The sequence below is a fragment of the Ruditapes philippinarum genome, unplaced genomic scaffold (genome assembly GCF_026571515.1).
Source record: "Ruditapes philippinarum isolate M1 unplaced genomic scaffold, ASM2657151v2 ctg1092_1_1_1_1, whole genome shotgun sequence".
NCBI lineage: Eukaryota > Metazoa > Mollusca > Bivalvia > Venerida > Veneridae > Ruditapes > Ruditapes philippinarum.
Window position 1 is genome coordinate 74,137 of NW_026863199.1, and position 14,573 is coordinate 88,709.

The following is a 14,573-nucleotide window of genomic DNA, read 5'->3' on the forward strand; positions in this document are numbered from 1 at the left end:
TGAACCAATCAGTACTGGTGTCATATGTAGAACATGGTCGTGACCCAAGTAGGGCTCGAACCCACGATCTCCAGGTTGAGAGGCAGATACCTTAACCACTAGGCCACCGCTCCCCTTTAGTAATACTTATTTGATTGTCTGATTCTACGCCGATTGAAACAGTAATAGATGTTCGATTGTCTGTTTCTACGCCGATTGAAACACATTGCTTGACATACTCCAGTGGTCGGTACACTTAGCCTGTTCGTGAATAAATGTCATTATTTTCTCAAATCATAAGGCCGTATATAAACGGTTATTTACAAACATACGACCATATAAACAAAAACATCTTTATAAAACTAACATTATTTGATCCTTTTTCTTAGCATTTACGAGCAGTTTGAAAGGCTTGAAAAATATACTGAAAAAGATTAAGTGTACATTTATAAAAATATATCTCGAAAAAAGAGTTTTGACATTTTCTATAAAATTCGCGGAGAATGTATTCGTACCATTGATTTAGTTGGAAAAATAACAGACAGGAGACCTATGGTAAAATGGCAAATGTCGACGACATTTTTTACCGTTTTTAATTGGAACACTGAAAAAGACTTGTGCCAATGCGGGGTAACTGCCATGTTTCCATCGTACTGTAACAATTTATTATGGTGGGTATCATTGTTATAAGTACTGGTACTGTGCATTTATGTTGTTATTAAAGCCAGAAAACCATCATGCTATAATGTGCACATCCAAAGCTTTGATTAAACATACTTAGCAAGTAGTGTTTTTTTTTATTTCCAGTATTTTTGATAGTAAGCATATATGCATTGCATATTACATAATTTAGTAGATTTTCAGAACCTGTCAGCATTTCATAAAATCCTAAAATAGCTAGCTATAGAAACATATAAATAAAAAATTAAATATTTCTATCGATGCATATAACCAAGTATTACTCGTAATGTTATCTGATATATAACATTTAAAACTTGTTTCATTTGATTAATGTATTTTCCCGTTCCTCTGCAAAGCGAATATTGATTCTAGTATTTTCTGTCACGAACAAATCCAATTACCATAAAAGTTATATACTGCTTTCGGAGCATGCTTGTATCGAGTGTTCAATTGTATGGGAACATTTATTGCTTAAAGTACACTGTGACGTAGAAAGGCTAAACTAGGCCAGTTTTATCGTAAACGTTATTCTCTCCTTTTTTTAACTTTAATTTTTTTATATCGACTCTGATTTTGACTCGACTGCTGTTGCTGTTTTGTATAGCGTAAGATGTTTGTCTTGAAGGTTGAACACATAAAACAAGTCAAATTAACCGATTCTAATTAGGTAAAAATGCTAAAATATTGCACTTGTCCCGAAGGAGCATAATTTATGTAGAAAGATCGACAAATAGTACTTATTTCGACCTTAAAATAGGCCCGGTTCTGACCAATACAGCTGTGAATCTTTACGGGAAACAATCACAATATTTAATTACCCCACAGGTGTCTACAGACTGGTTTCAAGCCTCGTGTATAAAGACATAATTTCGATTCTATGTAATTGTAATCCGACAAACATGGCAGACGCGGCCCTCGTATGTGCCTTTTGTACAGTCTTTTAATAGTCTATTTTTATCACGTCGTTTAAATTATTCATTCAGATTGGGTTAGAAAATGCATTGGTCGCGAAGAAATGGTCAAATCTTATTTATGCTGCCGTCCTTGAACATCGAAAAAGTTGATGACATTATTTTAATATGGCAAGAATTTATTCTTCATCCTAACATGTATGATTTCTATCTTCCAAATTTAATGAAATATTTTCTGGTAATTAGGTAAGAATACTTAAGTAATATATTTCTAGTGACAAGCTACAATAGCTCTTCGCTAAATGACACTTGCCTGGCTTGACATTTTCGATTGAATACTTAATTGCCTTCGGTCCTTCTTCACCTTTTTAAATGTTGTGTAATTGATACTTTTATATTCCTTTCAATCTTTACTCATAATAATCTGGGTGAAAAACAACAACAACAAAAACCCAAACCGCCCCCAAAGAAAAAAAACACAAACAAACCCCCTTCCCCCCCAAAAAAAACTGGGCGTCCGTGGCTGAATTGTGTTGATAATTTACTCAAACCACTTGCCTGTCACCTCTGTGGGTAGGGCTTTGGATCTTTTTAAGTGAGGAAGCTATCCAGCTACCTTACGGAACGTCGATATGCTTTCAAGATAATTGCATCACTGATTTTCCTTGTTATTAATGTACTTTATATTTCACTTCACTAGCACAAATAAAGCAAAACCGTATTATATTTGACATTTATTGCCTTGACAATTGTAAGTTCATACACTTACGAAATGTATACCACTTTTTACAAGGTTGCCTTCAGAGTACAATTATTTGAAATTTATATCCAGAAGATGAGAACATTTATAAAGTATAAAACCTTGAAGCCTTTTTGACACTTACAAAACACCCACAATTAAATGTTTTACTTTGCAATGTATAATATACATGTTTTAACTAAATTTGAAGCTTGGCCATTACAGTAATCCATGTTTTTCTTATTTGTGGACGATTTTCCTCAAATTTCAATGTCCTCATATTTTACAAAATGTGGATGGTATATTCTCTTAAAACGTCATAGCTGATAACTTTTTGCGCTGTGTGTATTTATCAAATTGATATTTGATTTAGTTTTAAATGATGAAGTTAAATTAATGGAAGACTAGCTAAGCAAAATTAATGCGGAAAACATATCTTGAAACGGCCATGATGCACCAAAATGAGACAAGTTAAGCAAAGACTGTTATCAAAACGCAATAAGCACAGAAACATGTCTAGAACTACTAAGCAAAGGAAGACTAATGATGAAACGCGAAACAAACGATCTGATCTAAATGTTCTAAGCAAAGATGACTGATCTTAACAAAGATAAACTTGCAAAGTAAAGAAACTCATTGAAAACAAACTTTAAAATAATGAAATAAGAAAGACGTCTTAAGATGTGGAATTGATCAAATGAAATTGAACTGATAAAGACGCGTGCACTTCGTGATCAACAAAAAATGCCACACATTTGACACACTTAAAGGCGTATCATGCCTCAGCATCTATATGTGTTTACTTCTTAAGAAAGGGCAATCATGAATTTCATAATGTTTAAATAATATTTGAAATCAAGAGCTTTTTACTTGAAATAATATTTTTCTAATTTAAAGAATGTGAAATTATTTGTTACAAAAGTAGCAAAATGTGAAGAAAGTTGTATTTTGAAATTCATAAACTTAGAATGGACATCAAAAATAAGAAAAAAAAAATTCTGGAAACAAAGTGATCCCTCGGAAGCATTAATCACAACAAAATAACATAAGAATTGCAGACTCGGTTTGATTGAGTCTGTACATGAGTGATAATGAATAAGTGCAACATCACTCACGCCCCCTAGCACCGGCTTGAGCGTTACTCAATTCTCAACACTTTATAGTGTTGGCATCAATGATCCCGAAGGACCAGAAAATATAACAACATGTCCTTTGTGGGACACAATAGGCCGTTAAGAAAGAAACTGATCAAGACGCAATACTTTAGAGAATTAAATGTGAAGTTAATGAACCGATCAACCGTACATTATAAATGAACTAATCAAGATGCACTAAGGTTCCGTACAGAAACTGATTAAGACGTATTAAATACAAACTGAACAAGACGAGCTACGAAAGAGTATTAAAGAAATGAAATGATTAAAACGCACAAAACAAACGAACTGGTTTAAAAAGTCGCCCCGTACATTTAATCAATGATGTTATATTTTCGATCCTTGAAGATCGTTCAGCACGACATTATTGTTGTGCTTGTGGTATTTTTAGTTTCAACTTTTCGGCATTTTCTAGTTGGGTGGTTCCAATATTCCTACTTGAATAATGTTGAATCCTTAGGATATGTTGCCTGCTTTTTAAATCTGTCTTTTGACGTCTTATCTGTGATACGCAGGCTTCATAACCTCTGATCCCCTTTCAAAATTCTATTTTATTTAGTCCCGCCCATTGTTTTCTCGTTTAGGGCACACGCTTTTAATTACTTGGGGACCATACGCCGCTTTTCATGGAATGGCACGGAAGTGTCACATTGAAGGTTCCATGATAACCGCCCGTATGAACACATCTGCGGATGTTTCTTAATTCAAAATTTTACCATTTCATGTTTAAATGTTGAATTCTGCTTAAAGCCGGTGCTAGGGGGCGTGGACGGTAACTTGCACTTTCCAGTACCGTCCATGAACAGGCTCAATCAAACCGAGCCTGCAACATTTTCAATTTTGCCGTGTTGGGCTTTCTTTAGGGATTCTTTATTTATCTATTTTAGACCTAGTAAGAAAAGGAACTAATTAAGACATATCAAGGAAAATTAGAATTGTGTCCGTGTGTTCAGAGATTACCGGTACCCACCCCACTCCACTGTTTTGTAAATCTTTTGAGTCTAGATCGAATATTTTTTGGAAAACACGCGACACAAGTTAGAAATTGCATATATTTTTCTAAGCCAAGGGCAAAAACTTTACAAATACTGAATAAATCCACAAGCAAACCCCAAGGTAAAAAAACTACACATGATGACCAACATTCTTGTAACTTTCAAGGACTGCAGGTCAAATACTTTTTGAGCTATGCATGAACAAGTTGAAAATTGCAAATTTAAAGTCAAAGGTGATAGCTATTACAAAACTGATAAAAAACCGACATACAAATCAGGCGCATATAGCTTCACATGTTGATCAACATTCTTTTAAGTGGGTTCATATTAGCTCAAACACTCAAGGTAGACACAACACAACGTTTTGGAAAGGTTAATACTAAGTCCAAATAAATTCACAAACAAACACCAACAACTACACATGCTGACCAACATTTCTTAAAAGTTTCATGACCAATGTCAAATATTTTTGAGCTACACAAGACACCAATTCAAAATTGCAAAGTTAATTCAAGGGCAATAACTCTTGACAAAAGAAATTAATCCATATGTGAAACCGCAGTTTCACATGCTGATCAACATGTCTGTAAATTTTATTGACTATAGCACAATTACTTTAAGAGAACATGAGAACGCACGCACGGACGGACAGACAGACAAGGGTAAATCTAAATGCCACTCTCCCTATAGTTGAGGCACAAAAACTGATTAAGAATCACTTGGTAAACGAACTTCTAAAAAACATTCATTGAACCAAATAAATTAAGTCTGCAATTTTCACATATTATTTTTGTTCCCATTGTTTTTGTGGTATCACCTTTTTATCAAGAAACTGGTTAAAAACTGATTGAGACTCACTTAGAAAACGAACTGACGTACTCAGGAGATAAACTAATTAAGACGCACTAAAACATGAAGCTGATAAAGACGTAACAGAAATGAACTGCTTTAAATAAATTTAGGAAACGAACTGATTAAGAATCGCTTAGTTATAGTTAACAAACTGATAAACACAAACCAATGATTAAGAAGCACTAAAGGAAAAATTTGATTAAAACGCACTTACGAAAGGAACTGACTTAGACGCACTTAGCAGATAATCTGATCAAGGCGCACTAAATAAACAAACTGATAAAGACGCAGAAGGGAATGGAAATACTACGATTAGTAAACGAACTAATCAATACGTACTTATAGAAAGGAACTTATTAAGAAACACTAAATGAAGAACCTAAATGAGACGTAGTGAGAAAGGAAATTATAAAAATGTTTTTTAAGAAGAAAACTGGTTTTAAATTACTTAGTAAACAAAGTGACCTATATAATATATGATAATAAAGATCAACAAGGAAAGGCGGCGTTAAATGAACGCGACCCCTACATAACCCCGCAAGTCAGGAGGACCCCAAACAAAAAAAATCGGGACAGGACACAAGGCAGAGCACGGGCAAAATAATCACTTTAATAATAAGAAAATAATAGTCAATGACAAGGAAATCAAATACAATTGATTGATTGATATGCCCATAAAGTAAAACGGCACAGGGGAAGGGGAGGGGTGACTCTTAGTCCCACCATGTTCCTTTAAAACGAGAAAATGTAAATTAAATGCATCCCCGCCAAGTGAAATTCTGACAGTTGTTATGGTTATAATATGTGAAATAAGTAAGACACAGCAATGCTCATGTAGATATAAAAGTAAACCAAATGAAGATAACTAGGTACCAAATGTCTTAAAGGAAGTAACAAGAAAATCACCTACAAGGGCCCAAGGAAGCAAGACAGAAGACGAACATTAAGACAGTTCAGTCCCAAAGGGATTTAAGAATTGCCCATCATAAAGTCCCCCTCTTGGTCCGTTCTTGTAATCAAAAGAGAAAAGCGTTACGTAGTGTCCAACTATAAAAGGGTTGAACATTTAGCATGCAGTTTAATATAATAGGGTCAGAACCTCTTTTAATAAAACATTTATTGATTTTAGTTAAAACCAGCAGAAAAATTACCATGACCCAAGATCTTACGAAATAGATAAAAACAGAATCCCTAAAGAAAGCCCAACACAGCAAAATTGAAAATGTTGCAGGCTCGGTTTGATTGAGCCTGTTCATGGACGGTACTGGAAAGTGCAAGTTACCGTCCACGCCCCCTAGCACCGGCTTAAGCAGAATTCAACATTTAATCATGTAATGGTAAAATTTTGAATTTAGAAACATCCGCAGATGTGTTCATACGGCGGTTATCATGGAACCTTCAATGTGACACTTCCGTGCCATTCCATGAAAAGCGGCGTATGGTCCCCAAGTAATAAAAAGCGTGTGCCCTAAACGAGAAAACAATGGGTGGAACTAAATAAAATGGAATTTTGAAAGGGGATCAGAGGTTATGAAGCCTGCGTATCACAGATAAGACGTCAAAAGACAAATTTAAAAAGCAGGCAACATATCCTAAGGGTGATTCAACATTATTCAAGTAGGAATATTGGAACCACCCAACTAAGAAATGCCGAAAAATTGAAACTTAAAATACCACAAGCACGACAATAATGTCGTGCAGAACGATCTTCAAGGATCGAGAATATAACATCATTGATTAAATGTACGGGGAGACTTTTTACAGCCGCCACACGGCACAAATAACACTGATGTGATCATAAAATAGATAAAAACAGAATCCCTAAAGAAAGCCCAACACAGCAAAATTGAAAATGTTGCAGGCTCGGTTTGATTGAGCCTGTTCATGGACGGTACTGGAAAGTGCAAGTTACCGTCCACGCCCCCTAGCACCGGCTTAAGCAGAATTCAACATTTAAACATGTAATGGTAAAATTTTGAATTTAGAAACATCCGCAGATGTGTTTATACGGCGGTTATCATGGAACCTTCAATGTGACACTTCCGTGCCATTCCATGAAAAGCGGCGTATGGTCCCCGAGTAATAAAAAGCGTGTGCCCTAAACGAGAAAACAATGGGCGGAACTAAATAAAATGGAATTTTGAAAGGGGATCAGAGGTTATGAAATAGATAAAATACAGAATCCCTAAAGAAAGCCCAACACGGCAAAATTGAAAATGTTGCAGGCTCGGTTTGATTGAGCCTGTTCATGGACGGTAATGGAAATTGCAAGTTTACCGTCCACGCCCCCTAAGCACCGGCTTAAGCAGAATTCAACATTTAAACACTAAAATGGTGAAATTTGAATTTAGAAAACATCCGCAGATGTGTTTCATACGGCGGTTATCATGGAACCTTCAATGTGACACAGTAGTGTCATTCCATGAAAAGCGGCGTATGGTCCCCAAGTAATAAAAAGCGTGTGCCCTAAACGAGAAAACAATGGGCGGAACTAAATAAAATGGAATTTTGAAAGGGGATCAGAGGTTATGAAGCCTGCGTATCACAGATAAGACGTCAAAAGACAAATTTAAAAAGCAGGCAACATATCCTAAGGGTGATTCAACATTATTCAAGTAGGAATATTGGAACCACCCAAATAGAAAATGCCGAAAAGTTGAAACAAAAAATACCACAAGCACAACAATAATGTCGTGCTGAACGATCTTCAAGGATCGAAAATATAACATCATTGAAAGCCTGCGTATCACAGATAAGACGTCAAAAGACAAATTTAAAAAGCAGGCAACATATCCTAAGGGTGATTCAACATTATTCAAGTAGGAATATTTGAACCACCCAACTAAGAAATGCCGAAAAATTGAATCTTAAAATACCACAAGCACAACAATAATGTCGTGCTGAACGATCTTCAAGGATCGAGAATATAACATCATTGATTAAATGAACGGGGAGACTTTTTACAGCCGCCACACGGCACAAATAACACTGATGTGATCATAAAATAGATAAAAACAGAATCCCTAAAGAAAGCCCAACACAGCAAAATTGAAAATGTTGCAGGCTCGGTTTGATTGAGCCTGTTCATGGACGGTACTGGAAAGTGCAAGTTACCGTCCACGCCCCCTAGCACCGGCTTAAGCAGAATTCAACATTTAAACATGTAATGGTAAAAGTTTGTTAATCACATCGTCAGAGAATAAATCAGGCTGGCTAATCCCTTGTCGCAGAATCACTATTGAAATTAAATCAAAATTACGATTGTAAAATATTACCGTAATTTATGATAGCAATAGCCTGCTTTGGAAGCTTGCTAGTAATAAAAATATTCTACTCGTTGAAATCCTTTACGTTTCTACAAATACTAGTGAATCTAATTAACTGAGAATCATATACAGCGTAAGGTATTGCATGGGGTACGTTTCCACCTAAATGTGGACAAGAAAAGTATTGATGCAAAGCATCAAAAGGCGTCCAAGCAATAAGTGCAGCAAGTAAAGACAAGAGGGCCTGGGGTCGCTCACCTGAACATAGGCCCCCAGGGCGGGGCCAGTTTAAACCAAAGGGCTTTTATTTGAACAAACTTGGAAGACACCCATTAGAAGATGTTTCATGATGTTAAGTTTTTACCATACACAAATAATGAAAAACAATGACTTTTGCCTCCCTCCCCTTCCCCCTGGCAGGGCCAATTTTAACCCAAAGGCTTTTATTTAAACAAACTTGGTAGACACCCATTAGAACATGTTTCGTGCTAAATATCTTAGCTCTAGCTCTTTGGGTTCTTTAAAATAAGATTTTTAAGTTTTTAAATACTATATGCAATATAGGGAAAATCAATGACCCCCAAGGGCGGGGCCTATTTTGACCCAAGGGCTTTTATTTGAACAAACTTGGTAAACATCCATTAGAACATGTTTCATACTAAATATCTTAGCTCTAGCTCTTTGGGTTCTTTAAAGGAAGATTTTTAAGTTTTTACTCTATGTATATAGGGAAAATCAATGACCCCTGGGGCTGGTCCAATTTTGACCCCAGGGCTTTTATTTGAACAATCTTGGTAGACACTCATTAGAAGATGTTTCATGCTAAATATCTTAGCTCAAGCTCTTTGGGTTCTTTAAAAGAAGATTTTTTTAAGTTTTTACTATATGCATATAGGGAAAATCAAAGACCCCCTGGGGCGGGGCCAATTTTGACCCCAGGGCTTTTATTTGAACAATCTTGGAGGACACCCATTAGAAGATGTTTCATGCCAAATGTCTAAGCTCTAGCTCTTTGGGTTCTTTAACCCATTACTTCATGAGCATTTTGTGAAAAATGGCTGTTTTCATTGAAAAGTCTCCCGTTACAAGTTCAAATTGCTATAATACTATAAAAACTGCTTCAACACTAATCAAACTTGGCACAAATGTTGACTGGACCATTGTCCTTGCAACAACATGCTCAGGCTTAAATTTTCTGTTACCATGGCAACGAGGGGACATCTCAAAATTGCCAAAAATCACTATTTTGCGTTGATTTTTTCCATCAAAATTGATTTCAAAGTGCTGCAACTTCTCAATGGATTGACATAGAGTCAAATGCTTTTCAGCGTTGGTTACACGTGACCTTATGATCAATCTGGGGTCATTTACAGCCTCTCACAAGTCCAAAATTTTCTGGCAACCCCCTGATGTATCTTTTGGTTGGGGGCCGCGCCGAAAAAAAGGTCGCTTTTTTAACAACATTTCTCAAACTAAAATAAGTGTTTGGGGCCTAAATAAGGCATTTTTTTCATCATTTGAGACAACAAAGAAGGGGGGGGGGTGAAAAAGGCGTTAAAAGGCGTGTATATGAAGTAATGGGTTAACATATTTTTTTTTAAGTTTTTACTATATGCATATAGGGAAAATCAAAGACCCCCTGGGGCGGGGCCAATTTTGACCCCAGGGCTTTTATTTGAACAAACTTGGTAGACATCCATTAGAACATGTTTCATGCCAAATCTCTAAGCTCTAGCTCTTTGGGTTTATTTTAGAAAAATATTTTTTTAAGTTTTTACTATATGCATAAAGGGAAAATCAATGACCCCCTGGGGCGGGGCCAATTTTGACCCCAGGGCTTTTATTTGAACAAACTTGGTAGACACTCATTAGAAGATGTTTCATGCTTAATATCTTAGCTCTAGCTCTTTGGGTTCTTTAAAAGAAGATTTTTTTAAGATTTTACTCTATGCAGATAGGGAAAATCAATGACCCCCTGGGGCAGGGCCTATTTTGACCCCAGGGCTTTTATTTTAACAAATTTGGTAGACATCCATTTAAACATGTTTCATGCCAAATATCTAAGCACTAGCTCTTTAGTTTTTTAGAAAAAGATTTTTTAAAATTTTTTACTCTATGCATATAGGGAAAATCAATGACCCCCTGGGGCGGGGCCAATTTTGACCCCAGGGCTTTAATTTGAACAATCTTGGTAGACACTCATTAGAAGATGTTTCATGCTTAATATCTTAGCTCTAGCTCTTTGGGTTCTTTAAAAGAAGATTTTTTAAAGTTTTTACTAAATGCATATATGGAAAGTCAATGACCCCCTGGGGCGGGGCTAATTTTGACCCCAGGGCTTTAATTTGAACAATCTTGGTAGACACTCACTAGAAGATGTTTCATGCCAAATATCTAAGCTTTAGCTCTTTGGGATTTCTAGAAGAAGACGTTTAAAGTTTTTTCTTTTGGTTGCCATGGCAACCAGAGTTCTGCATGGAATGGAATTCTTTGAACAACTTTGTTAAGGCTTCACACAAGGAACATTCCTGTGAAGTTTCAATATGATCTGCCTTATGGTTTCAGAGGAGATGTCGTTTGAAAAGTGTGAACGGACAACGTACGACGGACGACGTACGAAGGACGACGGACGAAGAGTGATCCTAATAGCTCACATTCATATCAATAAACCCAAAATAACCCTTGTTAAAAGTGCAGACGAAAGTTTCTGTTGTTAAGATGTCACAATATTCAGCAAGTGAATATTCCACTCAAACTACCATAAAATCGAACAAACAAACTATAGAACACCGTTAGCTAAAGACACTTGAACTATAGTATACTACTGCTACACCTGTTAATTGTTGCACAACGTCAAAATAAAAGCGACAAATAAAGTTATGAAGTAGGTCAATTTAAATATTCACGGTAAAATGTCATAAGTGCAATCTGGGCCGTAAAAAGAAAACCGGAGAGACCTACGGAAGAAACAATTTCAAAATGATATTACTATGATAAAACAATTCGTAAGAATGGCCTACTTATTTTTTTTCTATAGATTTATAAAGAGTGCAATCAATTGTTTGAATATGTTTGCATTTCATTTTCTGCAAACTTCTCAAGTTCGTTATTTTTTACCATAACTCGACACAATGACCGTTTCGTTGAAATAAATCATCTATAAATAGATTTTCGGACTTTCACAATGTAAATGTCATCATTCTACTGATAAGTTCAACGGTAACATAATAACCCACATGATTAATAAAGCGCGATTTATTGACTGATAAGATAATTATATTTTCACATATCGCGACATTTCATTTTGATATACCAATCGGAATGATCGGCTATTATGACAGACGAAAAGGCCCGAGAAGTTGCAATTGCCCTTGATTTCATTCCATAAGGGGCGTCGCGCTTAGGCGCTCACGCCAATAATCAACTATACAAAAATCAAAGTTTTAACTTTTATCATATTTTTTGTGTGGACAGAATTGTTTCTGACTGTAATATGAAGATCCTAAAAGTTCAATAAGTTGTGGTTCATAGGGGTAAATATCAGACACCATTTCATCAAAATGAGCATTATCTAAATTAAAAATATCATCAAGGTATCTGGTAGTATGAATAAATGCTACTACAGCATCTTGTTGTGTTATCCAGAGAGACTCAAAGTCTCTTTCATAGCAGTACAAAAACAATTGAAGTGCGCACTTTGGATGATTTATGCACACGAAGGAAAGAAACTGATAAAGATGCTCAAATAAAAAAAAATATTGATTTACATCAACTAATCAAGGCACACTTAGTAAACGAGTTGATCAATATGTAATTGAAATAGAATTGCCCAAGGCCATCTAACGATTCAACGAAGAGGAAACAAAAGTAATTGATCTGTTTGATCCATGTTGAAATGAATAAACCATAATTGTTAGATTTTGTTCTTTTTTTTCTTTTTTTATTAAATTAACAATAAATATATTTATGTTCAAAAATGATAAAATGTTCTTTTTTTATAAGGATCCAACTGATCTATTCTATTCAAAATGTGCACACCCAGAAAATACCCTTCGAACCATTTTGTTGAAATTGAATTCGGATGAAAATTGTTTAAGTCATTCGGTTGTTTATCTAATTGTTATGAATTCAGTATTATTGTGATAAAATTTTATATGACACTCTTTGTTTTCAATTCCATTTCACTTTAATCCATAACGGCTATCTATGAGTAACCCATTTCCAGAAAATCATTATCATCACTATAAAGAAACTCATATTCCCAAATATCAAATAATAAGTTATTGTCGGTTTTTTATTGTTATGATAATGTTCCAACACGTCATGTGTTTTGTTTTCAGTCACATCCAATGAGTTAATTAAACTTCGTTTCCACCCTTCTCGGAGTATTTTACTCAGTCTTTGTTTTATAAGGTCATAACTTTTATCAAATGCACGATTTCTGTTCTCTTCCGGGTCTAATTTATGATCGTACAGCTCTATTCTCGGAGATTTTGACCATTTTGGTTTAAACTTTATATTATCAAATACGGGCCACTCTGTATATCGATATCGATCCGTTTTTATAGAATATCCCATGTAGTTTTGACGGGGATACTGTGAGAAAGCAGCTTCTCTTATTGGTTTAGTTGGTTCGTTTATTAAAGGTAAAAAACTTATACCTTCGCGGCACGATTCTATGTTTGCTGAATGTTGAGGGCACAGTGGTAACTGTTTTAGCCCCACAGAATCTACCAACGTAGGAAATAAGTCCACAAACTCCACTAGAGATTTACTTCTTATTCCTTGATTTGTTTTTCCTGGGATATGTAGCATCATTGGTGCATGATTAGATAATTCAAAGTTTGTTTGCTTTCCCCATTCCCCGTGCTCACCAAGCTGATATCCATGGTCACCAATAAAGGAGATTATTGTATTATTTGATAAACCAAGATCGTCTAACTCTTGCAAAATATTGCCAATTAGATGGTCCACCCAGGTCACAGAGCTGTAATAAGCGCGGCGTAGAGACAAAGTTGATTCCTTAGTAAGCTTTGCTTTGCTTCGAGGGCCCGTATATTTTACATCGATATAATTCGTGAACCTCCCAAAGCTGTTCCATGCTACACTGGGCATATTGTACGGCGGATTAGGGTTATCTGGCAGGTGTACATCCGGATAATATTTCAAAAAAGATTTCGGGAAAACAAACGGTAAGTGAGGTCTTCTAAATCCGACAGCCAAGAAAAATGGTCGTTTATCAGTGTTCACATCAGTGGCAAGCTTTCGCAGGGTAACTATTGCATGTTTTGCTGTCTGGTCGTCTAGTAAAGGTTTGGAGTGTAATTCTTTATCTGGTATCGCTGCCCAACTGTTTCCAATCTCTTCATAGTTAGGAATCCCATGAAAATAAGGTTCAGACCATGATACCGGATCATCTCCTCCTGAGTTTTTACCTTTACTGTGAAATACTTTACCCATTCCTATTGACCTGTATCCATTCATTTTAAAATACTGTGGTATTGTTGTAAAATTACCTCCTTTTTCTCTAAAATAACGTCCGCATTGATAGACATGTGTTGTGTCTGGTCTACGCCCAGTTAGTAGCGATGCGCGACTTGGTCCACAGAGTGCTTGTTGGACGTAGGCACGTTCCAACACTAAGCTCCTAGAAGCTAGAGAATCAAGATTTGGTGTATACATTTTTGGAGACACATACGGAGGGTAACTGTCTTTTGCATATGAGCCAAGTTGCGGCCGTAAATCATCGGATACTAAAAATAGAACATTCATTTCACAGTCAATACGCACAATACAAGACAGAATTGTGAGCATGTATACATATATTTTCAACATCTTTAGTTCTTTGAATAAATTCTCCTTTTGAAATGATTTGAGCAGAGTGTCTCATAGTATCAATGCATTGTTAAAGCAAATGTAATGAACACGAATAATTTAGCTTTAAATTACAATAAATCCTTTAATTCTTCTATTTTCACATTATATTTCACTTTGTA

The 14,573-nt window shown here is 35.7% G+C and overlaps 1 protein-coding gene across 1 annotated transcript; it reads right to left on the minus strand.

Annotated features, from left to right (window-relative positions):
* Window positions 1-12,777: 12,777 nt before the first annotated feature.
* LOC132721451 (iduronate 2-sulfatase-like) lies at window positions 12,778-14,349 on the minus strand. Its single transcript, XM_060705759.1, has one exon. It carries the CDS (start codon window positions 14,347-14,349, stop codon window positions 12,778-12,780), a length of 1,572 nt encoding a protein of 523 aa, XP_060561742.1.
* Between the last annotated feature and the right edge of the window lie 224 nt (window positions 14,350-14,573).